We start from the raw sequence: 17,558 nt of genomic DNA on the forward strand, positions 1-17,558 counted from the left end.
CGGTGCGGGAGGCGAGCGGGGGCAGCCGCTGCCCCCCGCCAGGGGGCGCCGCCGTGCCCACCCCGGCAGGCAGGCGCACGCCGTGATTGGCCGAGGCGTCCGCTGGCTCCGCCCCCTCTCGGTCCTATATAAAGCGGGGCGGAGCGGGCGGGGGCGGTGCCCGAGTTCGAGTCCCGCATCCGCCCGCGTCGCTCCGCTCGGCTCCGCTTCGCGGGGGCCCGGCCGGCCGCGGGTGAGTGCGGGAGGGAGTGCCGGGAGGCTCTGCGCCTCCCTGCTCTGCCGAGGGCGTGGAGATGTGCGGGCTGCAGGGCCGCGGCCTGGCTCACGGGGAAGGCGGATGGTTGGTCGGGGTCGGGCCCGCGTGGGGCAGGGCCGGTTATCTCCGTGGGTCAGGGCCGGGCCTAGGGCTGGGGGTCGCCGTGGGGCAAGATCGGAGCTCTATAGGGCAGGGCTGGTCTCCCCGCCCCCAGGGAAGGGAGGCTGTGTGGGACTGGGTGGGGAGGGGTGGGGGGGGTCTGGAAATCGTCTCGGGGCGGATGGGGAGCAGGGCCCGCCGTGGGACAGGGCGGGCGGCCCGGCCCGGTGGTCCCGCAGGAGCTGGGGGTTGCCAACTGCGGCTGCTGGGGACCCCTAGTCCAGCCCGGCCCCAGCCCTGCAGGGTGGGGGCTGCCCACCCACCCACCCACCCACCCACTTCAGGGCCCCCCCAGTCCCAGTGTCTCGCCGGGGCTTGAGCCGCTGCCGGGCTCCGGGAATGCCTGACATGCCGCCGGCCTCCCGAACGGGGAGCGGGCTGGTGTCGTCTTACATGCCTTATATAGCCCGCACCGGCCCGGGGAGAGTGGGGCCACGCTGGCCCCCAGCCCTGCAGCCTCCTTTCCTCCCAACTAGAAGCCCCAACATCCTTTGCCTGGGGTGGGAAGGGTCCCTGGCCCCTGGAGCTGACCCTGTCCCCAACCTGGGAGCAGGAGGAGGAGGCTACTGTGGGGGCTTCCTAGGGATCTGATAGCTTTTTCCAGGTGAGGGGTGGCTGGGAGACTGGAGCTGGTCAGTCTGCCCAGAGCCTTGGCCAGCTGACAGCTGTCAGGGCGGCCCTGGCAGTCAGAGAGCACCGGGATTCCCTCACAGCCCGAGCCCCGGCTCTGTGTGTGGAGATGGGCTCATTCCCAGGCAGCGTCTGCTCGGCCGGCTGCCGGAGCACCAGCCTGGCTGCGCTGCCAGGCGCCTCGGGTGGCATCAGGCAGCTCCTGTGCTGCTGCTGCTAAGCCACCCGCGAAAATTGCTTCTGGTTCTGTACCTGCTGTCACTTCTCCATGGTCTGAAGCAGTCTTGCTTTCAGTGATGTGGCTTTCTGGGGTGCTACAGAGGAGGACAAGTCCCGGGCTTGTGAGAGGGAGAGCAGAGCCCATGGCTGCTCCATTGTGGGTGGCATTGGGGCTGTGCCTGGCTCTCTGGCACTAGTCAGCGTTAGCCCGGGCCCCTCAGCTCTGGCGCTGCTGGAGGAGATGCTGATAGATTTGGGGTGCGTCTCTAACCACAGTGTAGTGTCAGGGTGGAGTTATTGCTTGAAACACAACCTGTCTCCTCCTGCCCCATCCTGCCAGGCACCAGGCCCCCTCCTCGTCTGCTCTCACTGTGTTGTTCGCCTGTACACTAATGCCAGGATCACACCCTCTTTCCTTGCAGAGATGGGAGATATGGAGTCCTACAAGGTGATGCTGAACGGGCCAGCACCTTGGGGCTTCAGGCTGCAGGGAGGAAAGGATTTCAGCATGCCACTCTCCATCTCCAGGGTAAGAGAAGCCGAGACCAGTGACTCCCATCTCTTCTCCTGCCTGTGTGGGTAGGAGGCCGTGGCGGCTGCATCTAGGTGGCTGAGGCAGAGCTGTATGGGGGATGCAGATCAGCTGGGGCCCTGTTAGTGCTGCATCCTGCCCTGCCTGGCTCCACGGAGCCTCCTTGGTGCCTTATCAGCTGCAGTCCGACACGGGGGTGTTCCGGGTAGGGAACCGCAGCGGAGATAGAAAACGCTGTGTGGCCTCTGCAGAGTCCTTCTGGCTGCTGGGGGGCAGGGGAGGCCCCTTCCACAGTGTGCCCACTGCAGCATGAGGGAGCTGCTCTCACTGCCTCTGAGCTGTGGGGACAGCCTCCCGGTTTGCACCTTGGTGCTGGGCTCAGCGGCACAGCTCCTGCCCTTCTGCTCTCTCTCCTGTGGCACAGCTCTTAGCTCCACACCTCAGCTAAATGGGCAGGGAGGGGAGAAAGCCTGTGCTGGGACGTGGCTCCTTCCCAAAACCAGCCCATCTTTCTAGTGTGAGCGAGAGCCATTGTGCTGGATGTGCCTGAGGCACCTGGTGTGAGCCCCCCCCGGTATGATGCTTGTCCACGCCAGGTCTGGCTCCTGGGTGTGTGTGGGTTCCTGTGCCCGGGTGGCCTGGTCCCTGGAGCGTGTGCTGGCCGAGGCTCTGGCCACACAATTGCCTTATAAGCCTTGGAATGCTGCTACATCGCCCGTGCTGCTGACGCTGGGGCAGCTGGCACAGAGACTGCTTCTGGAAGGACGGCTTTGCTCGTGGCACTGAGCTCTTCACTGGGGCCTGTCCCTGGCATGACCCGGTCACCGCATGCCTGCCCCGGAGGGCACGGCCCTGCAGCACCCCAAGCATGGGGCACGGACCCCAAGGGCACTGTGGGAGGCTGGAGTCACCGGTGCTGCTGCCCCAGGGCCTGCCAATCTCCACCGAGCAGCAGAAACGGCTTCAGCCAGTTTATTCTCTAAAAAAATGTTTCTGTTGGCTGGGAGCCAGGACTTAACAAAGGTCTGGTCGGATGGAGGAGCCTCCCAGGGCCCAGGGCAGGGGCCTCTGAAGCAAGGCCTCTAGGCTTGGGCAGCGCTGCAGCCCTGGGCAGGGCAGGCAGGAGAAACGAGGACGTTCCCAGAGGCTATGGGCAGCTTTAGGGGGCTCTCTGGTGAGGCTGGGCTGTGTGACGGGGTCAGTCTGACAGGGAGGGGTGACCCTGTGCTGCTCTGCACCCGGAGGCATCCCCAGCCTGGGGCATGCTGCTGTCCTTGACCACTGCTTGTCTTGGGTAAGGGCACTCTTGGCAGGGCTGCAGTGTGGGCTGGAAGGAGGGGCTCTGCCCTGGCTTTGGGGGCTGCGGTGGGGTCCTGCTCCGCAAAGCCGGAGAGCTGAGGGAGAGCAGCACTGGTACGTGCTTTGGCTCTCAGCAGCGTCTATGGCTGCAACTGGGTGAGCATGCAAGGCTGCTTCAGCTTGGTGGTCACACAAGAGAGAGGCCACCTCGGTTCTCTCTGTACATGCCTCTTGTGGCAAAGGGCTCAGCTGGGGTCCTGACACCTCAGCTAGGCAGGCTCTGAGACCATGGGCCTGAGCTGCTGACAGCAGAGCCAGTGTGAGGGCTGGTGTCTGGGCAACTGGGTGCTGTGTGGCACGGCTCGGCCTCTGCCAGCCAGGGAAGGGGAGAGCTCCTCAGCACTGCAGGTGGGAAGGGTTTGGGGGATGCTGACTGGGCCTTTGTGCAGGCACCAGACTCCGTCCATGCTGAGTAAGGCTCTGTCTGGGGTGCCCAGGCCCTGGAGAGGGGAGTGATGGAGGTACAGGGAACAAAGGACTGGCTGAGTGGAGAGGGGAGGAAGGAAGCCTTGGTTAGCGGGGCCAGGAGGGCTGGCACTGCCACGGCTCCTGGCTCAGCTGGCATCTGCCAAAGAGGTTTCCTGGCGTGCTGGTGCAGGGGGCTGGGGGGCAGAGTGGTGCTGGCTTGGCCAGGTGCAGCTGTGTGACACAGCCCCCGCTTTGCTCTCCCCTTCCCAAGCCGCCGTGTGAAAGCCTCTCCCAGCTCCCCCTCCTGCCTCCAAACCCACGCAGCCTTCCCCAGCCTTCCAGGGCAGCAAGCCAGGGCTTGCAGCAGCGTGGCCAGGAGCTGGCCGGCACCGCTCGCCACCCCCGGTGCTGGGCAGGAGGAGCAGAGGGGGGGGCCTGTGTCCCGCTGGGAACGGCAGCGAGATGCAGGTGGAGCTGGGCCGCATCCAGCCCAGGTGTGGGGCTGGGCCTCCCGTGGAGGGCTGACGCTGGGCTCTGGGATGAGCCAGGCCCTGTGCACGGGCGAGGAGGGGCCGGGGCTCGGCAGCAGGGATGTTTCAGCCCGCTGACGGCACTGGGAATCTGGCTCGCTCCTTTTATGTTCATGTCAAACAGGACTTGAGGAAATACTTGATCTGGGTCCAAACGCCTTGAGTTCTTCCGTGCTGGAGGAGCAGGAGTGACTGTAGCCTGCCCACGTCTGTCTGTCTGTCTGTCAGTGCCTGGGAGATGCTCAGGGCCCTGCTCACCTTCGCCTCCTGGCAGGAGGGGAGCGGCCTCAGCTTCCCAGACGGGGCTGACAGAGAGTTGTGCGGCAGAGCCGCGATGAGGGAGGCAGGTGCATCGCTGGTGCCACGGCCGGGCAGGAGACCCCGCGGCCGTGCTGCCGGTGCCCCTGGGAGGGCAGCGTGGGGAGGGGGTGTCTCCCTGCACCAGGAGGCTTGGCGGTGAGGTAACGTCTGTGCCTGCATGGGAGCACAGGCGGCTGGGGGCAGCGCCTGGGGGTGCCTCCCCCACCCCCCACCTCGCCCCAGGCAGCGGGTTGGACGTGCCTGTGGTTCGCTCCACAGGCCCTGAGTCACTGTTCTCCCTTCCTGCCCGGCACTGTAGGGATGGCTCTGAGGGGTGGCCGAGCCGCCTCCTGCTGAGGCTGAGCCAGCACCGCCTCCGGGTTCTGTGTCTCGAGCCACAAGGCCTCCAGCTGTGCCCCGGGCTCCTGCTGAGCACTCCACTGCTGCCCAGGGGAACAGGCTAACTGGGGGTGATCCCTGGCTCCCTGTCTTCTCCTGGCTGGGTGTCCTGGGTTGTCTTGCACGAGGCGGGCACTGTCACAGGGCCGAGGGCGTCTGTCCGCTGTGGCGCGGCCGCTCGCCCTCCCGGCTCCCTGTGACTCTGCCTGTCCTGCAGCTGACGCCGGGCGGAAAGGCGGCCCAGGCCGGCGTGGGAGTGGGCGACTGGGTGCTATACATCGACGGGGAGAGCACCAGCTCCATGACACACATCGAGGCCCAGAACAGGATCCGTGCCTGCGGGGACAGGCTCTGTCTCACCCTGAGCAGGTAGGATTCGTGGGTCACGGTGTGGCCAGAGCGAGCCAAGGCGCTCTGCCCAGTTCCATCTCCTGGCATCGCCGTCTCCTGGCAGCAATGCTCCTTGCTCAGAGCCTGGCAGCTCCTGGCTGGGTCCGAGGGCTCTGCTTCGCTAGATGAGGCTTATCCCAGCTGCCAGCCCTCGCTTGTGTGCTGCAGGGCAGTGCCAGCTGGCTGGGGCTCCCCTCGGGCGGGTTCTGCATCCCTGGGGTACCAGCGTCTGGCGGTGGCTGGGCCAGTCCCAGCACCTGCCCAGCTCTCTCCTCTCTTGCAGAGCCCAGAACCACCTGGGGAAGCCACAGAAGGTACGTGTTGCTCCCAGTACTGCAGCTGCAGTAGCTGAGCCTCATCTCAGGGGAGGGGAATCTCTGAGCATAGATAGACAAATGGACTTTGCTCCTGGGACCCACAGGCTTCTGGGGGAACAAGGTGTGTTTGGAGGGCAACAAAACTCCCCGCTGGAGGAGCAGCTCTGACCCCTGGCACTGCAGGGGATCGGAGGGATCTGCCCAGTGTGTGCCCATGCCTTGGCTGTCGCCCATCTGTGCCACCAGCAGTGCCAGGTGCAGGCAGGGGTGCAGGGGGCCGACACATCAGGAGGCTGGGCAGGCGCAGCACGGCCTTGGGGCCCTGTGTTTGCTGCGCTGGGGAGTGCCCTGGCACGGGGAGGCTGGGCTGGGGCTGGTGACCAGTGGCTCCTGGATGGAAGCCACCCACATGCATTCAGCTTTGTGCCACGGGACGGTTGTGATTGGCGTGTGTGCATGCACAGCCCCACCATGGGCACCAGTGAGCATCCGGGGCACTTACTAATCCTTCAATGACCCTCGATCAGGCTTGTGACCTGCAGTCACAGAGCTGGACGCTCTGCAGAGAGAGGTGCCAGCTTGGCAGAGCCTGGTATCTGAGGTGCACGTGTTGTCTGGCTTTCCTACCTGGCTGTCTGCCGTGCTGCCTGGCCCGGGGCTGCCCCTCGCATGCCGCTTGATGTGCGAGCCCGCGTCTGTGTGTGTTTTGTCTCGCTCAGGACTCACTCCCCTGCTCTGAACCCCTGAAATATAACTTCGCTCCCAGCACTGCCCTCAACAAAACAGCTCGGCCCTTCGGGGCCAGCTCGCCTCCGAACCCACGGCCCGGGCTGGTGACGAAACCCGTGACGTACGTGCCCCTGGCGCCCGCCTGCACCCCCCAGCACAATGGGTATGTTGCTGTCCGTCCTGCTCCCCGAGGATCGGGGGGAGCCCGCTGCGCCTCGCACGCCAGGCACCCACGGGTGGGAGCGGGTGACAGTGAGGTGGTCAAGGGCTGGTGCCCAGGTGGCAGCAGAGCGGGGGCAGGCGTGGGGATGTGCAGCCACGCGCTCGCCTGTCCCGCGGGGCACGGCTTGGCAGGCGCAGCGGGACTCTCGCTGGCAGCTGTGTTGTGGCCACAAGCCAGTGCCTGCCCAGCCACGTCCTGCTGCTGCCCCGACTGCTGGGACAGGCTGGGCAAAATGAAACCCTTGAGCCCTGCACTGTGCCCTCCTTGCCCCGTGTGCAGGGAAGAAGCTGCCACAGGCTGGCTGCTGTGTGTCAGGCAGCTGCCGGTCCCTGCCCCTCCTGCCGAGAGCTGCCATGGTGCCCTAAAACTGAGTGGCGTAGGGGAAGGATCCCTCGCTGCCCTGGGCACCTAGGCCTGTGTTGGGGGTGCTGAGGGAAGCATGGTCTGGTCTGCTGGCATCTGCCCCTGCATCCCAGTGTGCTCCCAGCCCTGAATGTGAGTCTCTGGGGTCGGGGTCTGGTGCAGGCCATAGGTGAGCTCTGGAAACTTCTTGGCTGCTGCAGGTCTAATTTCACCTTCCTTTTTCTTTCTTTCTCTTCTCTCTTTCTCTTTCCCTCTCCCCTACAGGTGCTGAGCCTTGACAAGTCAGTAAGCCTTTTGCCTGCTCTCTCTATCCTCCCTGTGTGCCTCTTCCCTGCTAATGCCCCTTTGCCCTTGGCAGAGCCAGCCTGGGGACAGGCAGCATATGCTGCTCTGCCCATGTGAGTGGGTCACTCTGGCAGCAAGCTGTCCCTAGCCTGAAGGGCAAGTGCTGCCTGTCACTGGAAGTCCTCAGAGTCCTCATATGTGGCCCCTTCCCTCCTTCCCAGGATGTATTTGAGCTGGACGAGGGCTGCTGGGCTGTGATGGACGCCCTGCCCAGGGTCAGGCAGGTGGATGGCACTGCCTTGGGCACTGTAGGTGTTCACTGAGCTCTTGTGCAACTGCCCCGTTGATGGTGTTTTGACCTTGGCTTATTTATGCCCTGTCCTTTTCCCTCCTGGCCCTTGGGGCCACTTAGAGACTGCCAGGAATGGCAGTCAATCCCGAGTCAGTCCTTAATGGGCCCTTCCCCCACGGGGGGGGAGGAGTAGAGGCTGTGGGGAGTGAGGCAACACTCAACTGGTGTCTCAGGCACCGGTCTGATGTGGTTTTGTGCCAGGGGAGGTGTGGGGCAGCACCAGGGAGGTGATTCCGTGGGGATCTGTCACATTTGACAGAGGACTCTGTTGCTCACAGGCAGCCCCCACAGCTGCAGGAGCCCCCCAGCACCCCTGTGTGTGACCCCATGAAGCTGCGGATGATAGAGGATGCTGAGGACTGGCATCCCCGCCCCGGGACCACCCAGTCCCGCTCCTTCCGCAAGCTGGCCCGGCTGACGGGCACGGACGGCTGTAAGTTCCTGCAGGGCCCGGAGCTGCCCGGCTTTGTCTGGGCCTCTGGAGCTGGATAAAGGCCAAGGCACATCGTGACACTGGAGGGTTAAGTTTCAGCCCTGTATGGCCCCTCCAGGAGCTGCCCAGGGCCTTGCAAGGGCCGTGGTGGCGCCGTAAGGGCCCGTGGTGGTGCAGCTGAGCCGGGGCTGTGCTGTGCCTCGTGGCTGGGCAGCGCTGTGCCTGAGGCAGGAGGGTGGCGGGAGGACAAGCTGCTTTCCCTCTTCCTTTTGCTTCCCTTCCTGCTGTCCCTGAGCCTCAGCTGCGTCAGACTGACCCTGTCTCCCCCTTTCTCTCCCGCTGCCCTCAGTGGAAGATGATGAGGATGAGCTTGTTAAAAAGCCCAGGTAAGGGGAGAGTGTGCCCGGGTGGCAGCAGGAGCTGTGCACAGGACTGCGTGTCCCAGGCGGGAGTCTGGGCACGGCTGGCTCTGAGCTGGAGAGAACGGTGACCTCAGGGGCAAAGGAGGACTTGGAGGAGCCTGTTGGCACTTGGAAATCCTGGTTGTGGGGTTTGGGAGGTGTTGGGCAGTGCCTCTACCTGGGACACGACGTCCTGTGGAGCTGTGGGGTGGCTGTTAGTCTGGACAGGAGTGAATGCTACTCGTGCCTCTGTGGGGCTGGGAGGGACACGCTGAGCCCCGGGACACACCCTGACCGTTGTGCCGCCGTTTCTCCCGATGCCACAGGGATGCCCGCGGGTCCAGCTGGGGCACGGGCGAGCAGCGGTGAGTGCCGGGCTCTGAGGAAGGGTCAGCGTGTGCGGGGGCACCCTTGGGGCGGTGCCCTGTGCCAAAGCAGGATGCGTGCATGGTGTGGGCTGAGGACATGCCTCTGTCCCTCACAGGCAGCCCCCGCAGCCGCAGGAGCCCCCCAGCACCCCCGTGTGTGACCCCATGAAGCTGCGGATGATAGAGGATGCTGAGGACTGGCAGCCCCGCCCCGGGAACACCCAGTCCCGCTCCTTCCGCAGACTGGCCCAGCTGGTTGGCGCAGACAGCAGTGAGTGCCCGCAGGGCCCTGTGGTGGTTGCCTGCCTGGGGGTGCCCGGTGTTGTGGGGGCAGACAGAGCTTGGCAGAGACTGTGTTGTGACACTGGGGCTTGACTTCAACCTCTGGGGAGGCTGAGCTGGTTGCCCAGGGTCATGTGTGTGCTCAGGGATGTGCTGCTGGGGCTGTGCTCCGCCCCGTGGCCGGGCAGGACTGTGCATTGGGGCAGGAGGGTGGCGGGAGGAGAGGCCACTTTCCTTTCCCTTCTCTTTTTGTTCTCACTGGGCCTTGATTGCTGCAGACTGACTCTGTCTCCCCCTTTTTCTCCTGCTACGCTCAGTGGAGGATCAGGAGGATGAGCTTGTTAAAAGTCCCAGGTAAGGGGAGCGTGTGCCAGGTGGCAGCGGGAGCCACGAGTGCCCAGCTGGGGCTCAGCCACCCGTCTGGTTCAGCCTCACTGCTTGCAGTAACTCTGGGGAAGCTCTTTGCCCTGTTGCTCTACTCTTTCCTCCTCTGTCCACTCACCAGAGCGGAGCTGTTGGCAAAGACTCACGACAGGCACCAGGCTCAGCCACTGCTGTGACCTTCACCTCGGGAGGGTCCTGCCCGGCAGCTGGTGACCCCGCAGGCTGGCCCCAGACGGGGTGACCTTTCGGGAGGATGTGCTGAGCCTGCCGGGCAGGACACCTGGGCACTGCTGGCACTGTGCTGGGGAGGCCAAGCTGCAGCATGGCATCCTGGATACAGTGGGTAGGGGCAGCTGGTGTCACTGGCAATACCTTGATGGGGATTTTGGGAGGTGCAGCTCCTTGGCCCTGGGGCACAATGTCCCGTGGGGCTGCAGGGCAGCTGCAGGGCTGTTTGGGGTGAAGGTTGTTGATGTCTCCCCGAGGCCTGTGGGGCCGGGGCGTGTGCGGGAGGGACACGCTGAGCCCCGGGACACACCCTGACCGTTGTGCCGCCGTTTCTCCCGATGCCACAGGGATGCCCGCGGGTCCAGCTGGGGCGCGTGGGAGCAGCGGTGAGTGCCGGGCTCTGAGGAAGGGTCAGCGTGTGCAGGGGCACCTTTGGGGTGGTGCCCTGTGCCGAAGCAGGATGTGTGCGTGGTGTGGGCTGAGCACATGCCTCTGTCCCTCACAGGCAGCCCCCGCAGCCGCAGGAGCCCCCCAGCACCCCCGTGTGCGATCCCGGGAAGCTGCGGCTGATGGAGGATGCTGAGGACTGGCAGCCCCGCACCGGGACCTCCCAGTCGCGCTCCTTCCGCAAGCTGGCCCGGCTGACGGGCACGGACGGCTGTAAGTGCCCGATGGCCCTGTGGTGGTTGCCTGCCCGGGGTTGCCCGCTGCTGTAGGGGCAGACAGAACCCACGAGTGTATGTGAAGTGATGTAGCACTGGAGGCTTGAATTTGAGCCCAGGTCAAACCTTCACGGAGGCTGAGCTGTCAGGAGATGCTGTGTGAGGGCTCGTGGTGATGGCGCTGTGCTGTGCCCCGTGGCTGGGCAGGGCTGTGCCTGTGGCAGGAGGGTGGTGGGAGGACAAACTGCTTTTCTTCCCTCCTTTCCTTTCCTGCTGTCTTTGGACCTCACTTGCATCAGTCTGACGCTGTCTCTCCCTTTCTCTCCTGCTGCGCTCAGTGGAGGATCATGATGAGGTGTTTGATAAAAAGCCCAGGTAAGGGGAGCGTGTCCAGGCTGGCAGCAGGAGCTGTGCACAGGGCTGCATGTCCCAGGCAGGACCCACTGGGCACTGCTGGCTCTGAGCTGAGGATGCCGAGCTGCACCTTGGCCTTGGGGCAAACAGGGGCTGGAGGAGGCTGATGGCACTGCGAAGTCTTGGCTTAGGGGTATCAGGAAGTGCAAGTCGGAACATGGACCTGGGGTGCCATGTCCTGTGGGGCTGGCATAGATTTGCTGGGCAGCTGGGCAGAGCCTGATGAGTGCCACCAGCTGCTTTGCCCTTACTGCTCATGGTGACTCCAGGCAAGCTCTTTGTGCTCCTGCTTTTTCGTGTCTGCTGCCTCCTCCATCCTCATGTTCCCTGTCTTGTCCTCTCCTTGTCCTCAGAGCTGAGCCGTTGGTGGACTCCCAGAGCTTGCCCTGCACTCACCTTGCAATGGGCACTGCCAGCGCTCAGCCACTGCTGTGACCATCAGCTTGGGAGTGTCCTACCCAGAGCTCAGTGGCCAGACAGGCCAGACAGACACCCCAAACAGAGTGTCCTTTCAGGGGGAAGTCCCTGTGCTGGGGCTGCCAGGCAGGACCCCTGGACACTGCTGGCACTGTGCTGGGGAGGCCAAGCTGCAGCATGGCATCCTGGATACAGTGGGTAGGGGCAGCTGGTGTCACTGACAATGCTTTGCTGGAGATTTTGGGAAGTGCTGGGCAGCACCTGGACCTGGGGCACAATGTCCCGTGGGGCTGTGAGGCAGCTGCAGGGCTGTTTGGAGTGATTGCTGCTGTTATATGTGAGAGACTCGTGCCTCCGTGGGGCCGGGGCGTGTGTGGGAGGGACACGCTGAGCCCCGGGACACACCCTGACCGTTGTGCCGCCGTTTCTCCCGATGCCACAGGGATGCCCGCGGGTCCAGCTGGGGCACGGGCGAGCAGCGGTGAGTGCCGGGCTCTGAGGAAGGGTCAGCGTGTGCAGGGGCACCCTTGGGGTGGTGCCCTGTGCCAAAGCAGGATGTGTGCGTGGTGTGGGCTGAGCACATGCCTCTGTCCCTCACAGGCAGCCCCCGCAGCCGCAGGAGCCCCCCAGCACCCCCGTGTGTGACCCCATGAAGCTGCGGATGATAGAGGATGCTGAGGACTGGCAGCCCCGCCCTGGGAACACCCAGTCCCGCTCCTTCCGCAGACTGGCCCAGCTGGTGGGCGCAGACAGCAGTGAGTGCCCGCAGGGCCCTGTGGTGGTTGCCTGCCCGGGGGTGCCTGGTGGTGTGGGGGTAGCCAGAGCCCACGAGAGGATGTCAAGTGATGTAGCACTGGAGGGTTGAAGTTGAGCCCAGATCAAACCTTCACAGAGGCTGAGCTGTCAGGAGGTGCTATGTGAGGGCTTGTGGCGGTGCCGCTGGGCTGGGGCTGTGCTGTGCCTCGTGGCTGGGCAGGGCTGTGCCTGGGGCAGGAGGGTGGCGGGAGGACAAACTGCTTTTCTTCCCTCTTTTCCTTTTGCTTCCCTTCCTACTGTCCCTGAGCCTCAGTTGCCTCAGACTGACTCTGTCTCCCCCTTTCTTTCCTGTTGTCCTCAGTGGAAGATGGTGAGGATGAGCTTGTTAAAAAGCCCAGGTAAGGGGAGCGTGTGCCCGGGTGGCAGCGGGAGCTGTGCAAAGGGCTGCATGTCCCAGGCAGGACCCACTGGGCACTGCTGGCTCTGAGCTGGGGATGCCGAGCTGCACCTTGGTCCTGGGACAAACAGGGACTGGAGGAGGCTGATGGCACTGGGAAATCCTGGCTCAGCAGTGTTGGGAGCTGCTGGGCAGTGCCTGGACCTGCAGCACAACGTCCCGTGGGGCTGCAGGGCAGTTGCAGGGCTGTTTGGGGTGAAGGTTGTTGACGTCTCCCCGAGGCCTGTGGGGCCGGGGCGTGTGCGGGAGGGACACGCTGAGCCCCGGGACACACCCTGACCGTTGTGCCGCCGTTTCTCCCGATGCCACAGGGATGCCCGCGGGTCCAGCTGGGGCGCGTGGGAGCAGCGGTGAGTGCCGGGCTCTGAGGAAGGGTCAGCGTGTGCAGGGGCACCCTTGGGATGGTGCCCTGTGCCGAAGCAGGATGTGTGCGTGGTGTGGGCTGAGCACATGCCTCTGTCCCTCACAGGCAGCCCCCGCAGCCGCAGGAGCCCCCCAGCACCCCCGTGTGCGATCCCGGGAAGCTGCGGCTGATGGAGGATGCTGAGGACTGGCAGCCCCGCCCCGGGACCTCCCAGTCCCGCTCCTTCCGCAAGCTGGCCCGGCTGACGGGCACGGACGGCTGTAAGTGCCCGATGGCCCTGTGGTGGTTGCCTGCCCGGGGGTGCTGGTGTTGCGGGGCCAGACAGGACCCAGCAGTGGTTTTGGGGTCACGTGGAAGCCAGGACTTTGATTTTGGGCCCGTGTGGCCCCTCTGGAGCGACTGCACTGGTGGTCAGGCTGTGTAGGCTCGTGGAGGTGCCGCTGGGCCGGCACCTGTGTCCAGGCAGGGCTGTTTTTTGGGGCAGGAGAGCAGTGGGAGGAGAGGCCACTTTTCCTTCCTTTCCCTCCCTTCCCTTCCTGCTGTCCCTGGGCCTCAGCTGCATCAGTCTGACCCTGTCTCTCCCTTTCTCTCCTGCTGCGCTCAGTGGAGGATCATGATGAGGTGTTTGATAAAAAGCCCAGGTAAGGGGAGCGTGTCCAGGCTGGCAGCAGGAGCTGCGCACAGGGCTGCATGTCCCAGGCAGGACCCACTGGGCACTGCTGGCTCTGAGCTGGGGATGCTGAGCTGCACCATGTTGTCCTGGACACAGCAGGTCAGGCGTAGCCGGTGGTACTGGCAAAACCTTGCTGCAGGTGTCGTGGGGTTTGGGCAGTGCCGGGACCTGAGACACGGTGTCCCGTGAGCCTGCAGGCAACCAGGCAGAGCTGAGAGAGGGCTACTGGCTTCTCCCTGCCTGGAGGTGGGGAAGAGAGCCCAGGCTGGGATCAAGGCTGAGCAGTCTAGGGCACAGTGCCCGTTTTTTGCCTTCACTTCTCCACAATGCCTCCTGCCTTGGCACCATGACTATTGATTCCCAGCTCTGCCTGGTTGCTCTGCAGCTGCAAGTAAGTGCTTCTGGGTTTGTAGCCATCTCCTCCTTCTCTTTGCCCTGGAGAGGCACAGAGCCACTGGCTCACCAGCCCTCCCTGTCCTCTCTCGAGTGGTCCTCTGTGGCCTTGGCTTGCCCTGCCTGCTCCAGGCCCAGGGCTGGCACAGGGCATCACCGCTGCCTGGAGCTGGACCCTGGGGCCCCACACATCAGCTCAGGCCCAAGCCCCTCCGTGCCCCAGTGAGGGGGTGAGCATGTGTGTGAGCAGGCAGCTGATGTCTGTGTGGTCCCTGGTCATTGCAGCCCAGAGCTGGGTGTGGGACCCCAGCAGGCCCCTGCTCCCTCCCGCTGCCCCCCAGACTCACAGAGCGTGTGCCACAGACCCCGGGGTACTGCGTCTTTGCAGGGCTGAAGGTGCTTGGCTCGGTACCCCATCACCAAACCAGCTACCAGCTGGGCACGGGGCTTGGCTGCTTGTTGGGATGGGGGGCCCTGCCTGCACCCACGGGCCCGCTGGGCAGCCGGGGCGAGCGGGGCCGGCCACATTGACTGCGTGTTCTGTAGCCAGGTCTCCGCGCCAGACCCGGCCCCGGGAGCGACGCTGAAGGCTGAGCCGGGACTGGGTGAGCAAAGTGTTGGCTCTGTGCCGGGGGCGTGGGGGCACGGCGCTCGCCCTGCTGCGGGCACTGGGCTGCTGGGGGAGCAGGAGCGCTGCCCTGCAGCCTCACGCCTGTGTGCAGCCCCCAGGACCCCCGCCGCCACCCCCGGCCCCACCAGCCGCCCGCCCTGGGCCGTGGACCCGTCGTTTGCCGAGCGCTACGCCCCGGACAAGACGAGCACGGTGGTGAGCAAGCACAGCCAGCCCGCCACGCCGACCCCCATGCAGAGCCGCAGCTCCATCGTGCAGGCGGCCCAGCAGGCCCCCGAGGGCCCGGGACGCACTCCCCTCTGCTACAAGTGCAACAAGGTCATCAGGTGAGCGCCGGCCGCCCCGCGCCCGCCAGCGCCCTGCGGCCCGGCTCGGCTGACCCGGCCCCGTCCCCCCGCAGGGGACGGTACCTGGTGGCGCTGGGACATTATTACCACCCCGAGGAGTTCACCTGCTGCCAGTGCAGGAAGGTGCTGGACGAGGGCGGCTTCTTTGAGGAGAAAGGCTCCATTTTCTGCCCCAAGTGCTACGACACGCGCTACGCGCCCACCTGCGCCAAGTGCAAGAAGAAGATCACGGGGGTGAGTGTCCCGCAGCGGGCCCCACGCCTCCCCTCCTCGCTCCCTTCCCATCCTGGGGGATCCCTTGTCCCTTTGTGCCCTGGCTGGGGCTGCCCCGTGGCCCGGGGTGCCTGACAGACAGCGGTTTCCCCCCACAGGAGGTCATGCATGCCCTGAAGATGACCTGGCACGTGCAGTGCTTCACGTGCGCCGCCTGCAAAACTCCCATCCGCAACCGTGCCTTCTACATGGAGGAGGGACAGCCCTACTGCGAGAGAGGTTAGGGGCTGGGACCCCTGTCTCACCCCACATGGCCCTGGGGCACCGGGCAGCGACAGGGCTCAGCAGCTGCCTGTGGGAGCGGGGATGGGGGTGGGGGTGAGCTGCCCAGCGCTGCGGGGCAGCCCCTGGGCCAAGGGGAGCACAGGGACTCCCCTCCCATAGCCCTGAGCCCTCCATCCCGGTCCTCCCCGCGTAGTGCCGCGCTCCCGTGTTGCCATGGCGATGGCAGGAGGCGGGGGATGTGTATCAAAGGCGGGTGCTGCATCCTGGGAGTTGAGGTTTGCCTCTTCCCCGCCGCCCGGAGGCAGCTCGCCAGGCTGCCTGGGCACCGACCCAGCCTGCGGGATCCCGGCTGTGCTGTGGCACCAGGGGAACAGGGGAAGGCCGACCAGGACTCTGCCTCTGTCACAGACTACGAGAAGATGTTTGGGACCAAGTGCCGCGGCTGTGACTTCAAGATCGACGCCGGGGACCGGTTCCTGGAGGCGCTGGGCTTCAGCTGGCACGACACGTGCTTCGTCTGCGCGGTGAGCCACGCGCCTCCCTCCCCGGCTGCTGGGCGGCCCTGGCTCTCCCTGGCTCTTATGCCCTGCCTGGGCTACACCAGCAGCGTTGGGGTCCCTGCTGCCACCAGGTGTTTTCCCCCTTGGCTCTGTGCTGGTGACTCGGGCCTCTGCTCTGAGCTTCTTTGCCCCTGGCAGCTGTGTGCCACCAGTGCAGGGCTCAGCTCCACTGACCTGACCCCCTGTGCTCCCCTCCCCAGATCTGCCAGACCAACCTGGAAGGGAAGACATTCTACTCCAAGAAGGACAAGCCGCTCTGCAAGAGCCATGCTTTCTCCCACGTGTGAGGGGCAGGAGTTCAGCTGTGCCCACGCGTGCCCCTGGCCCTGCATGCTCCTTTCCCCCCTACCCTGCTGTCCCCAGGGAGCCAGGGTGGGCCCTCACCATTTCCCCTTGCTCTTGCCTCTCTCCTGGCTGCTCCTGGCCCAGCTCCAGCTGGAGGTGGTGCTGGGGCCAGAGCCCGTTATAGATGAGTGGCTGCATCTGTGCCCCCCACCTGGCCCTGGGAGCCCCAGGAAGGGGACAGGCCATGGCTCTCCTGCCCCTGAGCCGTGCAGTGTGGTGGCCACAGCCAGGCCCAGCCCGGAGTCGGGGAGGGTCTGGCACAGCAGGGCTGCTCCCTTGCTCGGCTGGGGCCTGGCAGCTCAGTGCCAGGGCAGAGATGCTCCTCACACATCTCCAAGTGCGTGAGGACCAGCCCCCACAGCCCCCTGCCCCATTTTCCCTCCTCTTCCCTGCTGGGGGCTTAGTGTGTGGGGCTGGAGATGCAGCCCTGCCCCCCACGCCAGGGCCCTGCCCAAGGCAGCCCCCAGCCACCTTGCAACCTGCTGCAGTGGCCTCCCACCCCGGCTGCATGGCAGGGGCTGTGTGCCATGTGTGTGTGCCCTGCCCCTCGCCTGCTGCTCCCGGGGGCTGCCACCGGGCAGCACCCTCAGCCCGGCCATGCTGGGGGGCAGGCAGCGTGCCAGGCCTACCCCAGCCACGGGCTGGCAATGTGTGCTGATGGGCAGCCAGGCCGCCAGTGTGCTCCCCCTGGGCTCGGGCACGGCTTCACACCAAAGAGCTCTCTGCCACTGCCATCCTGGGCCTGCCAATGCGTCCCCTGCACCCACGCTCTCTGGTCAGGCTGCTGCTGCTGTAGCCACGGTGCTTTTAGTGCCTTCAATAAACACTTCTCTGCAAGTGCTGGCCGTCTCCAGTCCTGTGGTTGGGCCGAGCGAGGCGCGGCTGCTGGGGAAGGTCACGCTCGGCCCCCTCCCCGCTTCCCTGCCAGGGCCTGACTCAGCTCCTCCCAGAGCTCTGGGGAAACATCTTTGCCTTGGATTTCTCCTACTCTGCCTGTGTCAGCTCGGGCTGGACCCCTCCTGGCACCTGGGTCAGCCTGTTGCAGGCATGGCTGCTCAGGGAGATGGTCATTAATCTGGGGGACAAAGCTGCAGGCAGGGGAAGTGAGGCGGGTGTTGGTCCCTGCTTACCCCTGCTGCCTCCCGGCCCTGCGCAGGGGACGAGGAGCCCCGGGGCTGGTGGGGGGCCCGTGCTGGCGTAGAGCAGCCCTGCATTTGCTCACACAGGCAGCTGCTGCTCAGAGGCCAGAGCGTGAGCCCACGGGGCACTGCTGGCTGGAACGGGCTGATGGCAGCGGCTGTGGGGAGGAGCAGCTCCTCCTGGCCAGCTGCAACGGTCATTAGTAATTGCAGCTCTTGCCACGATGAGCAATTGTAAGGAAAATTGCCTTGCTAATCTACTGGAAGGTTCTGCCGGGGGCAGGAGCTGGGTGGGGGAAACCAAACGCTTCCCAGCATCAGCCAGAGCTGCGGTGCCACAGCCCCCCTGTGCCAG

General features: G+C 65.2%; 1 protein-coding gene across 4 annotated transcripts; it reads left to right on the forward strand.

Annotated features, from left to right (window-relative positions):
- The first annotated feature begins 166 nt into the window (after positions 1–166).
- Positions 167–16,903, forward strand: PDLIM7 (PDZ and LIM domain 7). Of its 4 annotated transcripts, XM_062002008.1 has the most exons (25): positions 167–232; positions 1,687–1,793; positions 5,010–5,161; positions 5,466–5,496; positions 7,079–7,095; positions 7,730–7,884; positions 8,234–8,270; positions 8,612–8,650; positions 8,770–8,924; positions 9,253–9,289; positions 9,895–9,933; positions 10,053–10,207; positions 10,548–10,584; positions 11,483–11,521; positions 11,641–11,795; positions 12,158–12,194; positions 12,565–12,603; positions 12,723–12,877; positions 13,222–13,258; positions 14,230–14,288; positions 14,406–14,640; positions 14,715–14,895; positions 15,033–15,153; positions 15,568–15,683; positions 15,920–16,903. In XM_062002008.1, the coding sequence occupies exons 2-25, from the start codon at positions 1,689–1,691 to the stop codon at positions 16,004–16,006; spliced, it is 2,220 nt and encodes a 739-aa protein (XP_061857992.1). In that variant the 5' UTR covers positions 167–232; positions 1,687–1,688; the 3' UTR covers positions 16,007–16,903. The 4 variants fall into 4 exon arrangements, with proteins under 4 accessions (XP_061857992.1, XP_061857993.1, XP_061857994.1 ...); XM_062002009.1 differs by lacking the exons at positions 12,565–12,603; positions 12,723–12,877; positions 13,222–13,258; XM_062002010.1 differs by lacking the exons at positions 7,079–7,095; positions 7,730–7,884; positions 8,234–8,270; ... (10 more) ...; positions 12,723–12,877; positions 13,222–13,258 and adding an exon at positions 6,219–6,391.
- Positions 16,904–17,558: the final 655 nt, after the last annotated feature.

Source organism: Colius striatus, chromosome 9, assembly GCF_028858725.1.
Source record: "Colius striatus isolate bColStr4 chromosome 9, bColStr4.1.hap1, whole genome shotgun sequence".
NCBI classification, from domain to species: Eukaryota; Metazoa; Chordata; class Aves; order Coliiformes; family Coliidae; genus Colius; species Colius striatus.